At 45.8% G+C, this 15,536-nt stretch overlaps 1 protein-coding gene across 1 annotated transcript in view; it reads right to left on the reverse strand.

Annotated features, from left to right (window-relative positions):
* Positions 1 to 15,536, reverse strand: part of LOC308344407 (uncharacterized protein) — a 59,169-nt gene that overhangs the window by 38,011 nt on the left and 5,622 nt on the right. Inside the window, exons 6-9 of the mRNA XM_080805958.1 lie at positions 14,581 to 14,736; positions 12,898 to 13,298; positions 4,623 to 4,855; positions 3,773 to 3,906 (exon numbers count right to left, since the gene is read on the reverse strand). Of these exons, the coding sequence (XP_080662084.1) occupies positions 3,773 to 3,906; positions 4,623 to 4,855; positions 12,898 to 13,298; positions 14,581 to 14,736 (924 nt within the window). The remainder of the gene's footprint in view (positions 1 to 3,772; positions 3,907 to 4,622; positions 4,856 to 12,897; positions 13,299 to 14,580; positions 14,737 to 15,536) is intronic.

The following is a 15,536-nucleotide window of genomic DNA, read 5'->3' on the forward strand; positions in this document are numbered from 1 at the left end:
CCCACTCAGTGTGGAGTCTGTTTATCCCTCTCCCTCTGCTCCTACCCCTGCTCATGTGTGCTCTGCCTCTCTCTCTCAAATAGATAAATAATCTTTTTTTTAAAAAAAGAGAATGTACATTTCTAACAAATTCCCAGGTGACTGCAATGTTGCTTATACAAGACCACACTCTGAAGAACCACTGGACTAGATCTGTTCGGGGCCGCTGAGGCCCTGATAGATGGCCAAGCCTCTCAGGGTTAAGGCATGGTTCGCACGGCTCCTGCCATCTCTGCTGACCTAATATCTCTCCCTTAGACTACATACCCCTGACCCACTCTCCTGGAGCATAAAAACTTCAGGGCCCTGGCTCCACATGAACAAGCCTGGAAAAATCATCAGTTATCTCCAGACTCCAGGCAACAAAGACTAGATAACTTCAAAAAAAAAAAAAAAAAAAGCAAAAACCACTATGTTCCTGCCTTCTCGGGACCCCAAGAACCTACTCGTATCTTGTAATCAGACCACTAAGTCCTTGCCTGTTTTATGGCCACATCAGAACGTAGTGTGCCTTAAATATAAATTTTTCCTATTGTACTACTAAAGGTTAAGAACAATGATTAGTGCTACACTTCCTCTCTATATAGCTACTTGTTACTAATCTGTGTTTGTTCCCTTTTACTCCATTACTCACTGTAAAAAACCTTCTGTACTGATGTAACCCTAGACAGTGCCTATATAAGAAGCGTACCAATCAAATAAACTAGAGATGCCCGATTGCTGAAGACAAACTGTTGAGCAGATCTCTCATTCCTCTCACCGACACCGTCCATCCTTTGGGGACCCCTGGACTGCTGAGGCTGGACCCCAACAGCTTATACAAGACCACACTCTGGAGAAACACTGGACTAGATCTATATGTTTCAACCCTGATGGTACATAAAGGTTTTTAAAAATACCAATGTTGAGGCATTAACCTTAAATAATTAAACAAAAATTCCCAGTGGAAGCTAGGCTTGGGATGTTTGTTTGTTTGTTTGTTTTAATAGACCTATCTTTACAACTGTTCCATCCATCCTCTCTTGTCCAGAAGGCCAAGGAGAACTAATTTTATGTGCAAAATTCAAGGTGCACATCATTATTTTCTTTTCATTGATTTAATTATATTGTCATTTATGATAAAAATTCAAACACTGCAAAGGAATACACTGAAGAAAAGTAAAAATATCCTGGCCTAGATAGGATGAATAGTTCCCCAGGGGATTTTCCTATGTGGCCAAGGTGAAGAACCCCTAAGCTAGATGTTTCTATGGCAATTCCAGTGCTGACTTTCTAGAATTCCATGATTTACAGAGGGGAGCTTGCAAAGTAATGGAGGGATGAGGACATTATTCACCTGGGGGAGGGAAAACAAAATGGCAGGACAAGGAAGTCTTGCCAAGTAGAATTCCCAACTCCAAAAGCTGGGACACATGAGCACCTCAGCAGAGATGACATCTGAGAGAGGACTCTCAAAACTGCACCAATTTCAATTAGGCAGGAGGGCCTCACACTCGTAAAGCTGTATGTCTGGTGTATAATTCTGCCCATATTCAGAACTATTTTTCAGTCCAGGCAACCCTTTCTCCACCTACAATATGAGTTTCCAGTGTAAAAGTTGGATTTGTTCTCTTGAATAAACTCTGAGGCAGTTACAGAAATTTTTTGAATTAGAAAAATCTTCGGGTATTACAGAGGCAATATTTTTATGGCTTAGATACACATTATTTAGCAGTTTATAAAGCACGTTCACATACATATTTCACTAGTTTACAGATGTTCTGTGTTTTGTGACTATAAACCAAGCTGATATTATCTTTTATAAGGTTCAGAAAAGTTATATGACTTAGGAAAGCTTCCTTAATGGATCAGAGGCATGGACTTTAAAGCTGGTTGACTCTCTCCAAGCCCCAGGCCTTCCCACAAAACAACAGCTCTGGGTTTATGTGGAAAGTGAGCCAAGGAGGAAGGAACCACAGATCTTCATGGTCCTACTACATTTTTCACTTTCTTTCTCATTCCAACAGCACTGGCAGAGGTCCTCATGAGCAGCTCTAGGTGTGGAAAAAAACCAATGTTTGATTGTATCAGTCAGGATAGGCTTGTTTACACTGTGGTAACAAATACTCCCTCAAATCTCCGTGACTTGGAATAACCAAGAGTCACTCAGTCTTCAGGCTGTATGTCCATTACAGATGGGCAGGGGCAGAGCAGCTCCCAGTCAGTGGAGGAGCCATCATCTGAAATGTTGCTGATGCCATGCTGGAACAACAAAAGGAATTCAACGGACCTCAAACTGTCAGTTAATATTCCGGTGTGTGTCCCTTCTACACTTAACCCAGTGGCCAGAATGGGTCATACAGCCCCACAAGGGAGCCAGAGAAAATAATCCTGCCAAGTGCAAAGAGGGAGAAAGCCCAGAAACTTTTGGCAAATGATTCTAATGACTACAACACAGTTCCTCCTCCATCTTCAGTGAAGACCTCTGGGCATCTGGACAGCAGTGTTTCCCTTTGCCCCCAGGGAAAGCATGATCAAAGCAGAAGAGATATTCAGGAGAGGAACACACAAACACACACACACACACACACACACACACACACACACACACACATAGTTTCTTTAAAAGATGGATAGCAAAGGTGCCATTTGCTTGAGAGGGCAACAGCGGTGGGGGAATCTGGAACCAGAACACAGAGAGAAATGTATTTTGTGTGTTTGACAGTTTGCTGTCCTCAAGGACAGGTGGCTTCTCAGTAGAGCCCGCAGAATGTTCAGGAGTTGGAGGGGAGGAGAAGCTTGGCTGCTGTACAGCCCAGGGAAGTGGGGGACAAGGGGGTTCTTGAGAAGCTGCCTCTTCTCTTTTCTTTTCTCCTCTCACACAGAGGACTCTGCAAAGCAGGGTGATGGCCAGGCAAAGCTGGGCAGCATTGATGCAGGGGGTTAAGCTTGCCAAGAGAGGGAGCAATGCCAGTGGCAGCTCCCAGAGGCCACCTAACCCTAACCCTGTCAGACCTAAATTATCACTCCCTTTTAGTCCCTTCACTCCCAATCACGCTTCTCCCCTGCCAGCCCACCACTCAGGACCCTCCCTTATGCTGCCTCTGGTTGTCCAAAGATGGTCCCCTACGGCAGGGCCCCCACGAATGGCCCCCTTCCTTAGGAAGAGAACAACCTGATTAATTTGAAACAGTCACAGAAGCTAACATTCATCAAGTCCTTACTGTCAGTTCTCTATTGTCCCAAGTCTACCACCACCCGAATCCTTTGAGACAGGCATCCTTACAGATGAGGCAGTCAGGATGGAGAATGATAGTCACTTAAGGGATTCTAGTTAGTAAACGGCACAATAAGGGTCACACCCAGGCTGTCCAGGTGCAGAACTCAGGCGCCTCACCACTGTGCTGCCTTTGCGCTCTGCTAATACATATGCCTGATCAAACATGCCCCACAGATCTTGACTTGGGAAATTTCAGGCAACTCAGGGGCAGAGTGTTGCTTGGCCCCCAGCCAGAGGTCCCCCAGACCAGGGCCTTCTGGTGGACACCAGAGGATCCTCCTGTCATGCCAAGGCCCTCCTCTCCTTGCCCTAGGTAAGTCCAGAACCCTGTCCCAATTCTTATCCTTGCTGGACTTGAGTCCCTCCCAGCCCTTGCCTCCATCCTGGCTTTGATGACCTAGATGCCTGCCTGGGAGCTCTGCTTCTCCGAGCTCTCTCCTTGGAACCCAAACCTGGCTGCCATCTCCGGCTTACCTCCAGAATCTGGACCCACTGACCAAGGAGAGGTTCTTCCTTGGGGTGGAGGGAGTCATAGAGCTCATCTGCCAGAGGGCAGGCCCCAGGGTGGTGGTGAGAATATCCTGGGCAGTGGACAATCGGAATAAATGCTGGCCAAACACAACCAATGAGACCATACTGCGGCATCCCTATTAAAGATTAGCCTCATCGGGCTTCTCCCCAAGTTAATGAGTAATTCCAGGTCCTATACAGTCAATATCTAAAATCAGTGCTCATATAAGGACATAACATCCTGGCTCTCAGAGCCTTCCCTCCCGACCCTTCTCAGCATCTACTCTGCAATTCTCTCTGAATAGGAATCAGAAGCCTTGGCCTTAAGAAAATGGACACTGAGGTCTTGTCCCTGCTGGTGCAACTGTAGTTACTATACAAAACAGCCCTGTTTTCTAATCCACGAGATGCCTGGATCCTGGTGGTCCTTCCCTGTCTTCTCCTAAAGCCAGAATGACTCTCCCTGCACCCGAGGGCTCTCCAAGGACACCCCCAAGTGTCAGCTGACCACTGAGAGCGCAATCAACCCCACAGAGTCCCCTCCCCCACCTCTAAAGCGTCCCGCCGCTCTTGCCCCTCCTCTTCCGGTTCCAGCGATTGGGCCTCCGCCGAGCGGCTGAGGGGAGTCGGGGAGGAGGGGAGTGGGCCGGCGGGGAGGGAGAGGCTCGGGCCTGGAGGGCGGGGACAGAACCCATCGAACTCAGAGGGGCCAGGAGGGGTGGGCTGGGGCGGGGCCGGGGCCGGGGCGGGGCTGGGGCCTGAGCGGGGCTGGGGCCGGAGGGCGGAACCGGGACTTGGGGGGACGCCCGGATACCTGGTCCACACCGCGGAGCAGCTCTCCCCTCTACCCCATCCGATCCCAGCGCCTCACTCCAGGCATTTCCTATACGTAACACCAGTTCATCCTGTCCACCCAGGCTGGGGGCCCCAGGGTGGCGGCGCAGGGTCTGGGCATCAATAAACCATCCTTGGAGAGAGGGAGTTTCGGATCCTAGCTCCCCTCGCCTTCCAGCCCGATTCGCCTGAAACTTCCGGCAAGAGACCCTCCTTAATGTTTAAAGAAAACAAGGACACGACACTGGCAACACAACGTTTCCACTGTGGAACAGCTAAGCTGCTGGGAGGGCGTCTGCAAGGCTGGTGAACAGGGAGGCCACGCACGCTGGAGTCGGGGTGCAAGCGTTTCCCAGAGGCTCTCCCACGCTGCCTCCCGACTTTGCAGTCGGAGAGCTCTGGCATCGTTTCCCTTGCCAGCCTAGTACTACCTAAGTGAATAAGTTGCTTAAGTTCTCTGAACCTCAGTTTATCAATATCAATATCAATATCAATAATATAAGTTTATCAATATTTACCTTCCCAGGCTGCTGTGAGGACTAAGTAAAGTAAGGCACGTGCCTAGCACGGTCTTCGGCACCTAACAGTGTTTCACAAATGCTAATTCCTCGTTCCCCCCAAAGAAGAAGGGATTACTAGATCTCATTTTCTCTACCTCATAGTTTTTCAGCCGAGTCCACCTCCCCTCGGTGGCTTAGGCTATACTGATGCCATCTTTGCCTGGCTGTCAGAAAGATCCAGAAACAGAGCCTCAGAGAATGTTGGAGCTGGAAGTCTTGTCCAAATGGACTTCTTTATTTCGTAGCTTTGGAAGGTTAGGGCCTGGCTCCCACAGCAGGTAGTGGGGAGGGAAGCATTGGCACTCAGGCTTCCCACTTCAGGATTAGCATCACGGTCTGGGACTCTAAACTTTCACTCCTCCTGCCCACATCATACAAAGGACCTTAGTTCCTGAGAAGTCAGGGAAACGGAGCAAGCCAGAGAACAAAGAAGGAAGGCTGTTGCTCCCAGCAGTCACCACTCCCTTTTAGAAGCTTGGCGGTATCACCAAGTGCTTTTTGACCTTCACTGTTGTGTGAAGCTCTGTGAACCTTATCCACCCTCCCATCACAATCAAACTGCTCTCTCATTTTACAGGCCAGGAGCTGAGCCCAGAGAGGCCAGGAAATTCCAGTTTGGCCCATTCTGGTTTGTTGGAATCGATGTTTGTACTCCCTGCACATTTGTCCTGGGCAATATCCAAATGTCCAGCACATCCAAGGGACATGAATCAAGCTCACTTAAGAGTCTCTCTCTCTATCCATCTCTATCTCTTGCCTCTCTCTCTCTGCATGAGCCAAACTCACTCAACAGACTCTCTCTGTCTTGCTCTGCTCCTCCCACCCCCTGACAGGGGTCAGGGGAATTGGTCCTAACACTCCCACAGCTCTTGGAGGAAGAGTGTCTCCCAAATATACTTTCAAAATCTTCTCTCTAATCCGTCTTGCCTGGGAAAGGTCTAGAGATCTGGGTGATTTCCTTGGAGGGGAGACATCAGTCGCACATTCCATGAGAAGGAAACTTCCCCCTCCCTGCAGCTTGCCCGAACCACCCATAATCCACCGCAGCTCATCGCAGTGCCCTGGCCAGTGAGGCTGATGAGGGACCGTGAAAACTTAAGTGAGCCTCAGACACCAGGTCTGTAGAAGACCTGACTGAAGACACCGCTGACCATGAGCTTAGACAAACGCAAGGGCTACTTCTGTCCTGGCCAGGGACAGGGCAGATCCCTGGGCTGGGATCCAAGAGCGCCCTCTTTTCAGCCTTTAAAGCATCCTTGACTTTTCCTCTTGGCAAACTACTCATGGAATTTCTGATTGTTCCCTTGCCTGGCTAGTTAATGGCCTCAGCTCTGACATTTTTTAGCCCTGTTGGTGTTTGTTTTAGTCTTGAAAATCTATTATGTTTGCGTTTCCGGCAAAACTAAGATTCCCACTGTCACATCCCATTAGAAGACTATTCAGGAAAAAAAGGGTTTGTTTCCCTTGACAGCCAAAGATTAGAAAGTCGAAGTGCTCTCTCTGATCTCACAAAACCCAGACAGTGTACCGGCCTGGTGTGACTGGTGCTGTCCGGGAAGCACCAGCTTCAGCAGCATTCGACCTGTATATTGGCAAAAGACCCCGCACCCCCAAAGGCCCTGTCCCTGATCCATACTCTGTTGTCCTGTCCTGAAACTCAAACAAGAGACCTTTGCTCTAGGCCTCGTGTAAATTGTGTAGCTAGGTGCTGAGTGCTGGGTGCTGGGAGTCCAACTATGGGACACGCCTACCCTCCGGGAGCTTACGATCTCCAGCAGGTTGGTGAATAGTTCATTTACATTCAGTGCACCAAATGCCTCAGCTTCCAAGAATTAAACACACACAGGCAGAGTATTTCACCCACAAGAATTAGTGAATGTTAGCTGCTCATGGGGAGTTAGGGCTGAGGGAGGTGAAGAGAGGGGAAGGGGTGGGAGGAAGGCTTTCGAGGTAGCGTGGGCAAGCGTGAAACCCCAGAGGAAAGACAGAGCATGGAATCGTCAGGAAAGTAAAAATAATTTAGTCAGGCTAGAGTTGAGGATTGTCCTTGGAGAAAGGCAAAGGATGGACAGGAGAGTGGGTTAAATTAGGAAGTGTCTGGTATTAGCCCACTCTGACTGCCATAATAAAATACGGCAGACTGGGCGCTTACACAGCAGACATTTCTTTCTCACAGTTCTGGAGGCTGGAAGTCAGTCAGAGATCAAGAGGTCAGCAGGGCTGGTTTCTCCTGAGGCCTCTCCTTGGCTTGCAGACGGCTGGCCTTTTCTCTGTGCTTATTTGTCCTCGTATCTCTTCTTCTTCTTTTTTAAAGACTATTTATTTGTCAGAGAGAGCACGAGCAGGGGAGCAGCAGGCAGAGGGAGAAGCAAACTCCCCGCTGAGCAGGGAGCCTGATGTGGGACTCGATCCCAGGACACTGAGATCATGACGGGAGCTGAAGGCAGAGGCTTAACCGACTGAGCCATCCAGCTGCCCTCTTCTTTTTATAAGGACACTTATCACGTCAGATTAGGATCACACCCTTCAGACCACATTTAAGTTTAATGACTTCCTTAAAGGCTCGATGTCTCAACATAATCACATTCTGTGGTACTGGTGGGGGTGGTGTGGATGTTGACATGTACATTTGGCGGGAGCACAACCCAGTTCCATACTGGTTAGCTCTAAGAGAGAGTTTAATCTTTATCTTAAAGGTGGTGTGAAACTGCTCCTCCTCATCCACAACCCTCAGGAATATAGGGGCAAAGTATATGAAGTCAGTTCACAGAACAGGAAATAAATCTGTGAAAAATACTTTTTTAAAAAAGCCGGGAATGAACCTTATTCATGAAAAGAGGAAGATACTTGTTTGACTGACATTCTTATTAAAATTGCTTCTAGAAGCCAAGAATAAAATATTTTAAAGCCGTTTATGTAGATTTTATTCCCGTTTCAAAACCATGTCACTCAGAATCACACATGGGGTTATATCCTAGAATTCTTCCTTTGAGTTACGTGCAGATCACAGGATTAGATTTTCCTAGCAGAAGCATTAAATAACACTGAGACAGAGAGAGTACAAACTAGAAGTTTTCCTCCCATTCCCCCTCCAAAACTTTCCCAGAGATAACCTCTCTTAGCAGTGAAGGCTTAGCCTTTTAAACCTTTTCCCAGAGACTCACAGACATGAATTTACGTGTAGACATACAGGGTCTATTCATATAAATGTGTGCGTCGTGCTAGGCACATTGGACTGTAAGCTGTATTTTTCGCTTAATTCATTTTCATGATCTTTTCAGGAACTGCATATAGACCTTCCACAATTTAAAGAAATGTTCTTCAAAGTATTGCATAATATAAATGAATTAAATTTTTCTCCTGTTGCAGAAAAAAATAAAATTCAAAGAGTAAAATTGTAAGGTACCCAATTGGTGTCCCTGAGAAGTGGAGAAATTGCTTGGTGTGGAAAACCCACACAACTGGTGTCAGAGGTACTTAGTAGCAAGAGGGAGAAACAGTGTTTCTCTGTAGTATGTATTAAACTTTAATTGTTTGCTTATATGTCACCCATAACCAGATGAGGGAAAAATGTTCTCACTTAAAATTATTACATGAGGGGCACCTGGGTGGCTCAGTGGGTTAAGCCTCTGCCTTTGGCTCAGGTCATGATCCCAGGGTCCTGGGATCGAGCCCCACATCAGGCTCTCTGCTGGGCAGGGAGCCTGCTTCCCCCCCCCCCACCCCCCGGCCTGCCTCTCTGCCTACTTGTGATCTCTGTCAAATAAATAAAATCTTTAAAAATAAAATTATTACAATGACAATAAAAATTAAAAATAACCATAAGAAAAACAAAACTCAGTCTCTCTCTCTATATGTACATATATAGAGAGAGAAACATAGATATATAAAAAAGGATTTGAATAAATGGAGACTCCTCACATCTTCCCAAACAAGACTAAACACTGTAAATAGATTAATTTATCCCCAGATTTATGTTTAATGTCCACTAATCCCTCCAAAAAATACCAAAGTTAAAAACATTTTGAGTATTGCAAAAGTATTCTGATGTTCACCTTGAAGAATGAAGTTGAGAAAAATCACATGGACACTGGGGAAAAACAGATTATTTAATTATTATTACAAGTGAGAAATTGGCCATTTGTAAATAAATACAATAATATTTTCTCTCGAATGTCAACAACACAAAAACAAATGTCAGATGGATTAAACAGTTAAATCAATCAAAAACATAACAGTTTAGAAGAAAATATAGGTGATGAACTGGCTTCGATGGGAAAGTATTTTTAAGAATTGAAAGCAGTGTCAAAATCACTAAGGAAAAACCTAGATTTGACCAATAGAATAAAAAAACCCTGTTTATTAATAAAGTATCATAACAAAATTTATGAAAAGTTTCTCAGCAATAAAAGAAATACAACAGGTATATATCCTTGTATAATATATACTGTAGACATGTTTAATCTACATAAGTAAAACTTGTAAGTTGTTAAACTATGTGTGTGTGTGTGTGTGTGTGTATATATATATATATATATATTTTTTACTCAACATCATCTACCCATAAGACTGAATGTACACCTACTGTGTACTTTAGTTTCTAACTCCTACATATCACAAAGTATGCCCACATATTCATTATCTATTCCCACTGAGAGGGACACTTAGATAGCTTCCAACTCATTGTCAACATAAATGAAGTTGCAGTGAACACCCTCGTGACTGTGCCTCTGTGGGCCTGTGCCATGACATCACTGGGCCACACATCCAGAAATAAGCCTGCTGGAGCCCAGAGCAGACACCAATAGAGTTCACTGCCAGAATGCTTCCTGACTTGGCCAAATGTTCCTGTTCCCACAAGTGCTCCTAAATTTCCCTACTTCCTGGATGACGCTGCACAGTATCCAACTTCCTGACACCAATCTGATGGATGTAGAGCAGTATCTCATGGTATTTCATTCGTATTTTCTGATTATTAATTGACTGTCATATTCTCTTTGATTTGCAGGATTTCTTTGTATACCCTAGTGTTAATTCCTTACTGATTTTTTATAATATCTTCTTTCAGTCTGATCATGGTGTCCTTCATGGAATGGATTTGGGGTGTATATATATATATATATATATATATATACCCCAATTATATAATTTTTCACCTTTTCACTTGTTTAGATATTATCTTTTTAATCAACATCCTTTTTCAATTCAAAAGCAGTTAAAAAAATTAAGCTGGAGCCCTATGTCACATCATATATATCAGAACAGATTAACACTCTAAATATAAGAGCTAAAATCATAAACATCTTAGGAGAAAATAGTTGTAAAATTTCCTGACTTTGGATTTGGCAAAGGACTCTTACATATGAAACCATCAGTCTGAGTAACAAAAGAAAAAATAGATAAACTGGATAAAAATAGATAAAAAATGGATAAAAAAATAGATAAACTGGATGTCACTGAAATTAAAAACCTTTGTGGATCAAAGGGCACTACCAAGAAAGGGAAAATACAACCTACACAATGGGAAAAAATATACAAGACAACCCAATGAAAAAATGGACAAAGGACTTGAATAGACTTATCTCCAAAGAAGATATTCAAATGGGCAGGAAGCACAGGAAAAGATGTTCAACACTATTAGTCATTAGGAAAATGCAAATAAATCGCATAATGAGACTTCGCTTCCCACCCACTAGAGCGGCCATAATATTTTTAAAAAGAGGAGTGGAAAATAACAAGTGCTGGCAAGGATGTGAAGAAATTGGAACCCTCATACAACAGCTACCCAAACAAATGCATGTGCATGTGTGTTTGTAGAAAGATTACTCATCAATAGCCAAAAGGTGGAAACAAATAAATGGCCATCAACGAACGAGCGGATGAACAAATCCTGGGCTACAGCTCTACGGTGAAATATTATTCAGTCATGGAAAGAGGTGAAGTACACGCCACAACATGAACAAACGTGTCCTGCCGAGGAAGCGCCAGGAACAAAAGGTCACATAGTATATAACTCACTTTTATGAAATATCCAGAGTTGTTAAATCCATAGAGGTAGGAAGCAGATTGGCAGTTCCCAGGAGTTGGATGGGAGAGAAGGGGGAGTAACTGCACAGGGTTTTCCTTTGGGGTGATGAACATTTTTTGGAACTAGACAAAGGTGGTGGTTGCACTTTTTTTTTTTTTTTAAAGATTTTATTTATTTATGTGACAGAGAGAGATCACAAGTAGGCAGAGAGGCAGGCAGAGAGAGGAAGGGAAGCAGGCTCCCACTGAGCAGAGAGCCCGACGCGGGGCTCGACCCCATGACCCTGGGATCATGACCTGAGCCGAAGGCAGAGGCTTTAACCCACTGAGCCACCCAGGTGCCCCTGGTTGCACATTTTTAATATACTAAAGGCCATTACTTTGTTCACTTTAAAGTGGTTAATTTTACGCTATGTGAATTTCACCGCAACAACAAATTCTTTAAGAAGACCCCAACAGGGCCACCCGGGCTCAGACAGTTAAGCGTCTACCCTTGACTTTGGTCATGATCTCAGGGTCCTGGGATCGAGCCCCACTTTGGGCTCCTTGCTCAGTGGGGAGCCTGCTTCTCCCTCTCCCTCTGTCCTTCTCCACTGCTCATGCTCTCACTCTCTCTCTCTGCTCTCTCCCTTCAAATGAATAAATAAAATCTTAAAAAAAAAAAAGGCCCCAATAATGTCACTGATATCTAAACACTTCTTTAAAAACTACAGAGCTCATCTATGATCAAATTACTTACCACTGCATTGTACAGGGCACACAGACATGTAAAATATAGTCCCCACCCCTGAGGAATTTAGGGTCTAGCTGAAGAACACAGATGATTAATAAATAAGCAACCGCCATAAGAGAACTGCCCTCCCTCAGTATGCACTGAGAGTTCAAAGATGCACATCCGCTTATGCAGAAAAGGAAAATTTTCCCGGAGAAGATGCCATCAGAAATGAACTTAAGAGTTGGGCAGGATTTTTGTTAGGGCTGGAGGTGGAGAAAACAGAAGAAGAGCAGGCAAGGGGATTCCTTCAAGGGGATCACAGGATAAGTGTAAGGACATTACCTTGTCCAAGCTGGCTGTCATAGAAGCTATTCTGGCATAAGTAGGAAAGACCAGGTGTCAAAGACACCGTGACTCCGCCCCTTTGTCTCCAATGCCTGAGGCCCTTTTTGCCACCTGCTTGGTGATGCATGGAATATCAACCGAAGATAAAATAAAATGTGCGTTATAGCAGCTTTCTAAAAAGCCCGGGCACCAGGCAGACTATAAAACAGTAGCTCTAGCTAGCAGCACTTATTACTACTGAAACAGGCTAAGGCAAGTCTGCCAACAGGATCTGAAGTACAAGGCAGAACAGTGTCACTAGAATGAATTACACGTGCAATGAGGGGGGAATGAGTCTGGGGCCATCTAGGGAAACGGGACATTCCATCCTATGGGATTCGGAGTGTACTTTAAATACTACAGGGAACCATTAAGGTCTCTTGTCCCATGATCTTGACTAAGTAGGGCAGACGAGTGGTCAGGATGGGGATGGCCGGGTGTGGACAAGCATGGGACGGAGATGCAGGAGGAATCTGCCCTCCGCTTTGCACTGGGCTTCACGGGCTCATCTTCTGGGGGCTGTGGCGCAGGACAGAAGGACACAGAAAGAGGGAAATGCTCACCCTTACGGAGAGGAAAACCTGCCACAGAATAGAATGGTGTCGGCTGCGTTGTGCCTAATGAAGAAAAGGAAGGGGTGGTCGGCGCAGAACGTGGGGCCGGGGTCCATACAACATTCCACAGCCACGATGGCCGATGCGGCCGCGGCCTCCGAGCCTTCCTCATTCACCTCCACAAAACTCTTGTGCAGGAACTGGGACAGACACAGATCTTTCTCTCCTGACATGGCCGAGAAGTCAGCCGCGCCCTCCTGAAAGGCATCAACCATTCCCAATCCCCGGAGCACGGACGCCATGTCATAATCCTCTTCCAGCTGAAACCTCGGCAGGGAAACCTCCACCTCCGTGCTCTGCATCCGGTCTGGCTGGGTCCACGCTCTGAATTTCTCCAAAGTGAGACTTTTTTCCACCTGAAAGACCAGAATTAGACTTTCAAACTCATACCTCTGTACATATGGACATGCACGTCCTCTCCGACATGGGTGGTGACGGTCACACAGGGCCATGGGCACCTTTGGGCGCCGGGAAATTTGTGAGATCTCGGACTTGGGCTATTGCAGCCACGGCTCCCCTGCCCGGCACGTGAGGCAGCGCAGAGGCACAGAGACAGGGCTGCTCCTCTTCTCACCCAACACTATCTGTGAGACTTCGTTCATCCTGACAACGCTCAATGCCCCGCTGACTTTGTCTTTTTTTTTTTTCTTTTAACTGTGCTTATTTTTTTGAAGATGAGGCATTACTGGTTAAGAAACAAAAAACAAAAAACAAACAAACAACAACAAAAAAAAAGATTGGAAAACAAAGGGCTCTTGCTGGAGCATTTTGCCAGAGGCACAATCCTGTGTACATTCTGAAGAAGAGCAGTCAGGTTGGAAGGACAGACAGAAGCCCATGCCTGCAGCTCTGCTCCCACAGGACCCTAAGGACAATGGGCGAGCTGTGTGTGCCCCTCAGCACCTGGACCTAGAACTTGCTGGGCCGTGGTTGACTCACACTGGGGATCCACGCTGAAAGGAAGAGCGTGAGTTGGGAGTGCCGTTTGGGACTGTTTCTGGCTCTGCTCTCCTGAGTTTCAAGCTCTTGGTATTTAAAATATAATACAGGGGCACCTGGGTGGCTCAGTCGGTTAAGTGTCTGCCTTTGGCTCAAGTCAGGAGCCCAGGGTCCTGGGATCGAGTCCCACATTGGGCTCCCTGCTCAGTGGGGAGTCTGCTTCTTTCTCTCCCTCCGCCTCTGCCCCACCCAACTGCTCCTGTGTGCTCGCATTCTCTCTCACTCTCTCAAATAAAATCTTAAAAAAAAATAAATAAAATAATGCTAACAATGCCTATGATAATAATAATGGATCACATTCATTCAGGGCTTATTGGGTACTAGACAATGTGCTAAGCTTGTTACTCGGACCACCCCCACTTTATCCTTCATTATCCTCATAATAACTCTCAGGCAGATGTTACCACCATTCCCATTTTTGAGGTGGGAAAACAGAGGTAAGGAATTTGGCGAGATCACATAGATAATAAGGGGAGAAGTGAGCCCTGCTTGACAGTTTGGTTCCAGAGCTCGAGTGCCCAGATACCGTGCTCTGCTGCCTGGCTGCCTACATCACTGTCTTCAGAGGTAAACATAAACGTTGAAAGTGGAGAGTGGGTTCTAGCAGGAAGGACACGAAGGGCACCCCCCGATTCTCACCGAGCTTAGATCCACGTTCTCGTCCGGGAGCAGAATGATCATGCTCAGCTCCTTACCCACGTAGGGGAGCTCCAGGACCTGGGTCTGCACCTCTTTAATATAGGCGAACTTAAACATAGCCTCCTGAAACATCATCAGCACTGGCCTTTGTTCCTTCTGTTGGGAAGGAACAGATGAGCATGAAATTAAAAACAGGTTATTGGAAGAGGCAACAGAATTTTCCAAAAGAGCTATAATCGACTCCAGGAGTGTTTTCAGCACCCATGATGGACACAATGTCCGTGTGCTAGGTCTGACTCTTTCCCATCATAGTTCCGAGCATCTCTGTCTGGTAAGCGGATACGGGGCCAGCCTCAGCAAAAAGATGTTTTATTCAACAAAATAAACGTGACACCCTGCATTTTCCACAGGAGGAAATCAGATTTTCTTCCTGTAAAATATGCCCAGCAAAGGGGCATTTGGGTGGCTCAGTCTTAAGCATCTGCCTTTGGCTCCGGTCATGATCCCAGGGTCATGGGATCGAGCCCCACATTGGGCTCCCCGCTCATCGGGGATCCTGCTTCTCCCTCTCCTGCTCCCCCTGCTTGTGTTCCCTCTCAAGCTGTCTCTCTATCAAATAAATAAAAATTTTTTTAAATATGCCTGGCAAATATATCTAAGGAAACAACAGAACCAAATACAATGAAATAGAAAATCATTTCTCTTTAAGTGGAAAAAAGTGTTTATGGTAAAGAGGAAGAGACTGAAGAGTTTCACAGCAGTATGACTGGTGGTTCATGGAGACAGCCCCTCCGGAAGCAGTCTGCCAGCAAGGAGAAAGATTTCTATTTCTCCTCCTGTATTTAAATCCAGTTGCCCCAGCTTTGATACTCTAACCCAAGGAAATGATTTTTTAAAAATACAGAGGAGGTATATGCACGCAGAAGTTAGCTGCCGTACTATACTCATTAAAGTTT

Source organism: Martes martes (genome assembly GCF_963455335.1).
Source record: "Martes martes genome assembly, chromosome: 6".
Lineage (NCBI taxonomy): Eukaryota > Metazoa > Chordata > Mammalia > Carnivora > Mustelidae > Martes > Martes martes.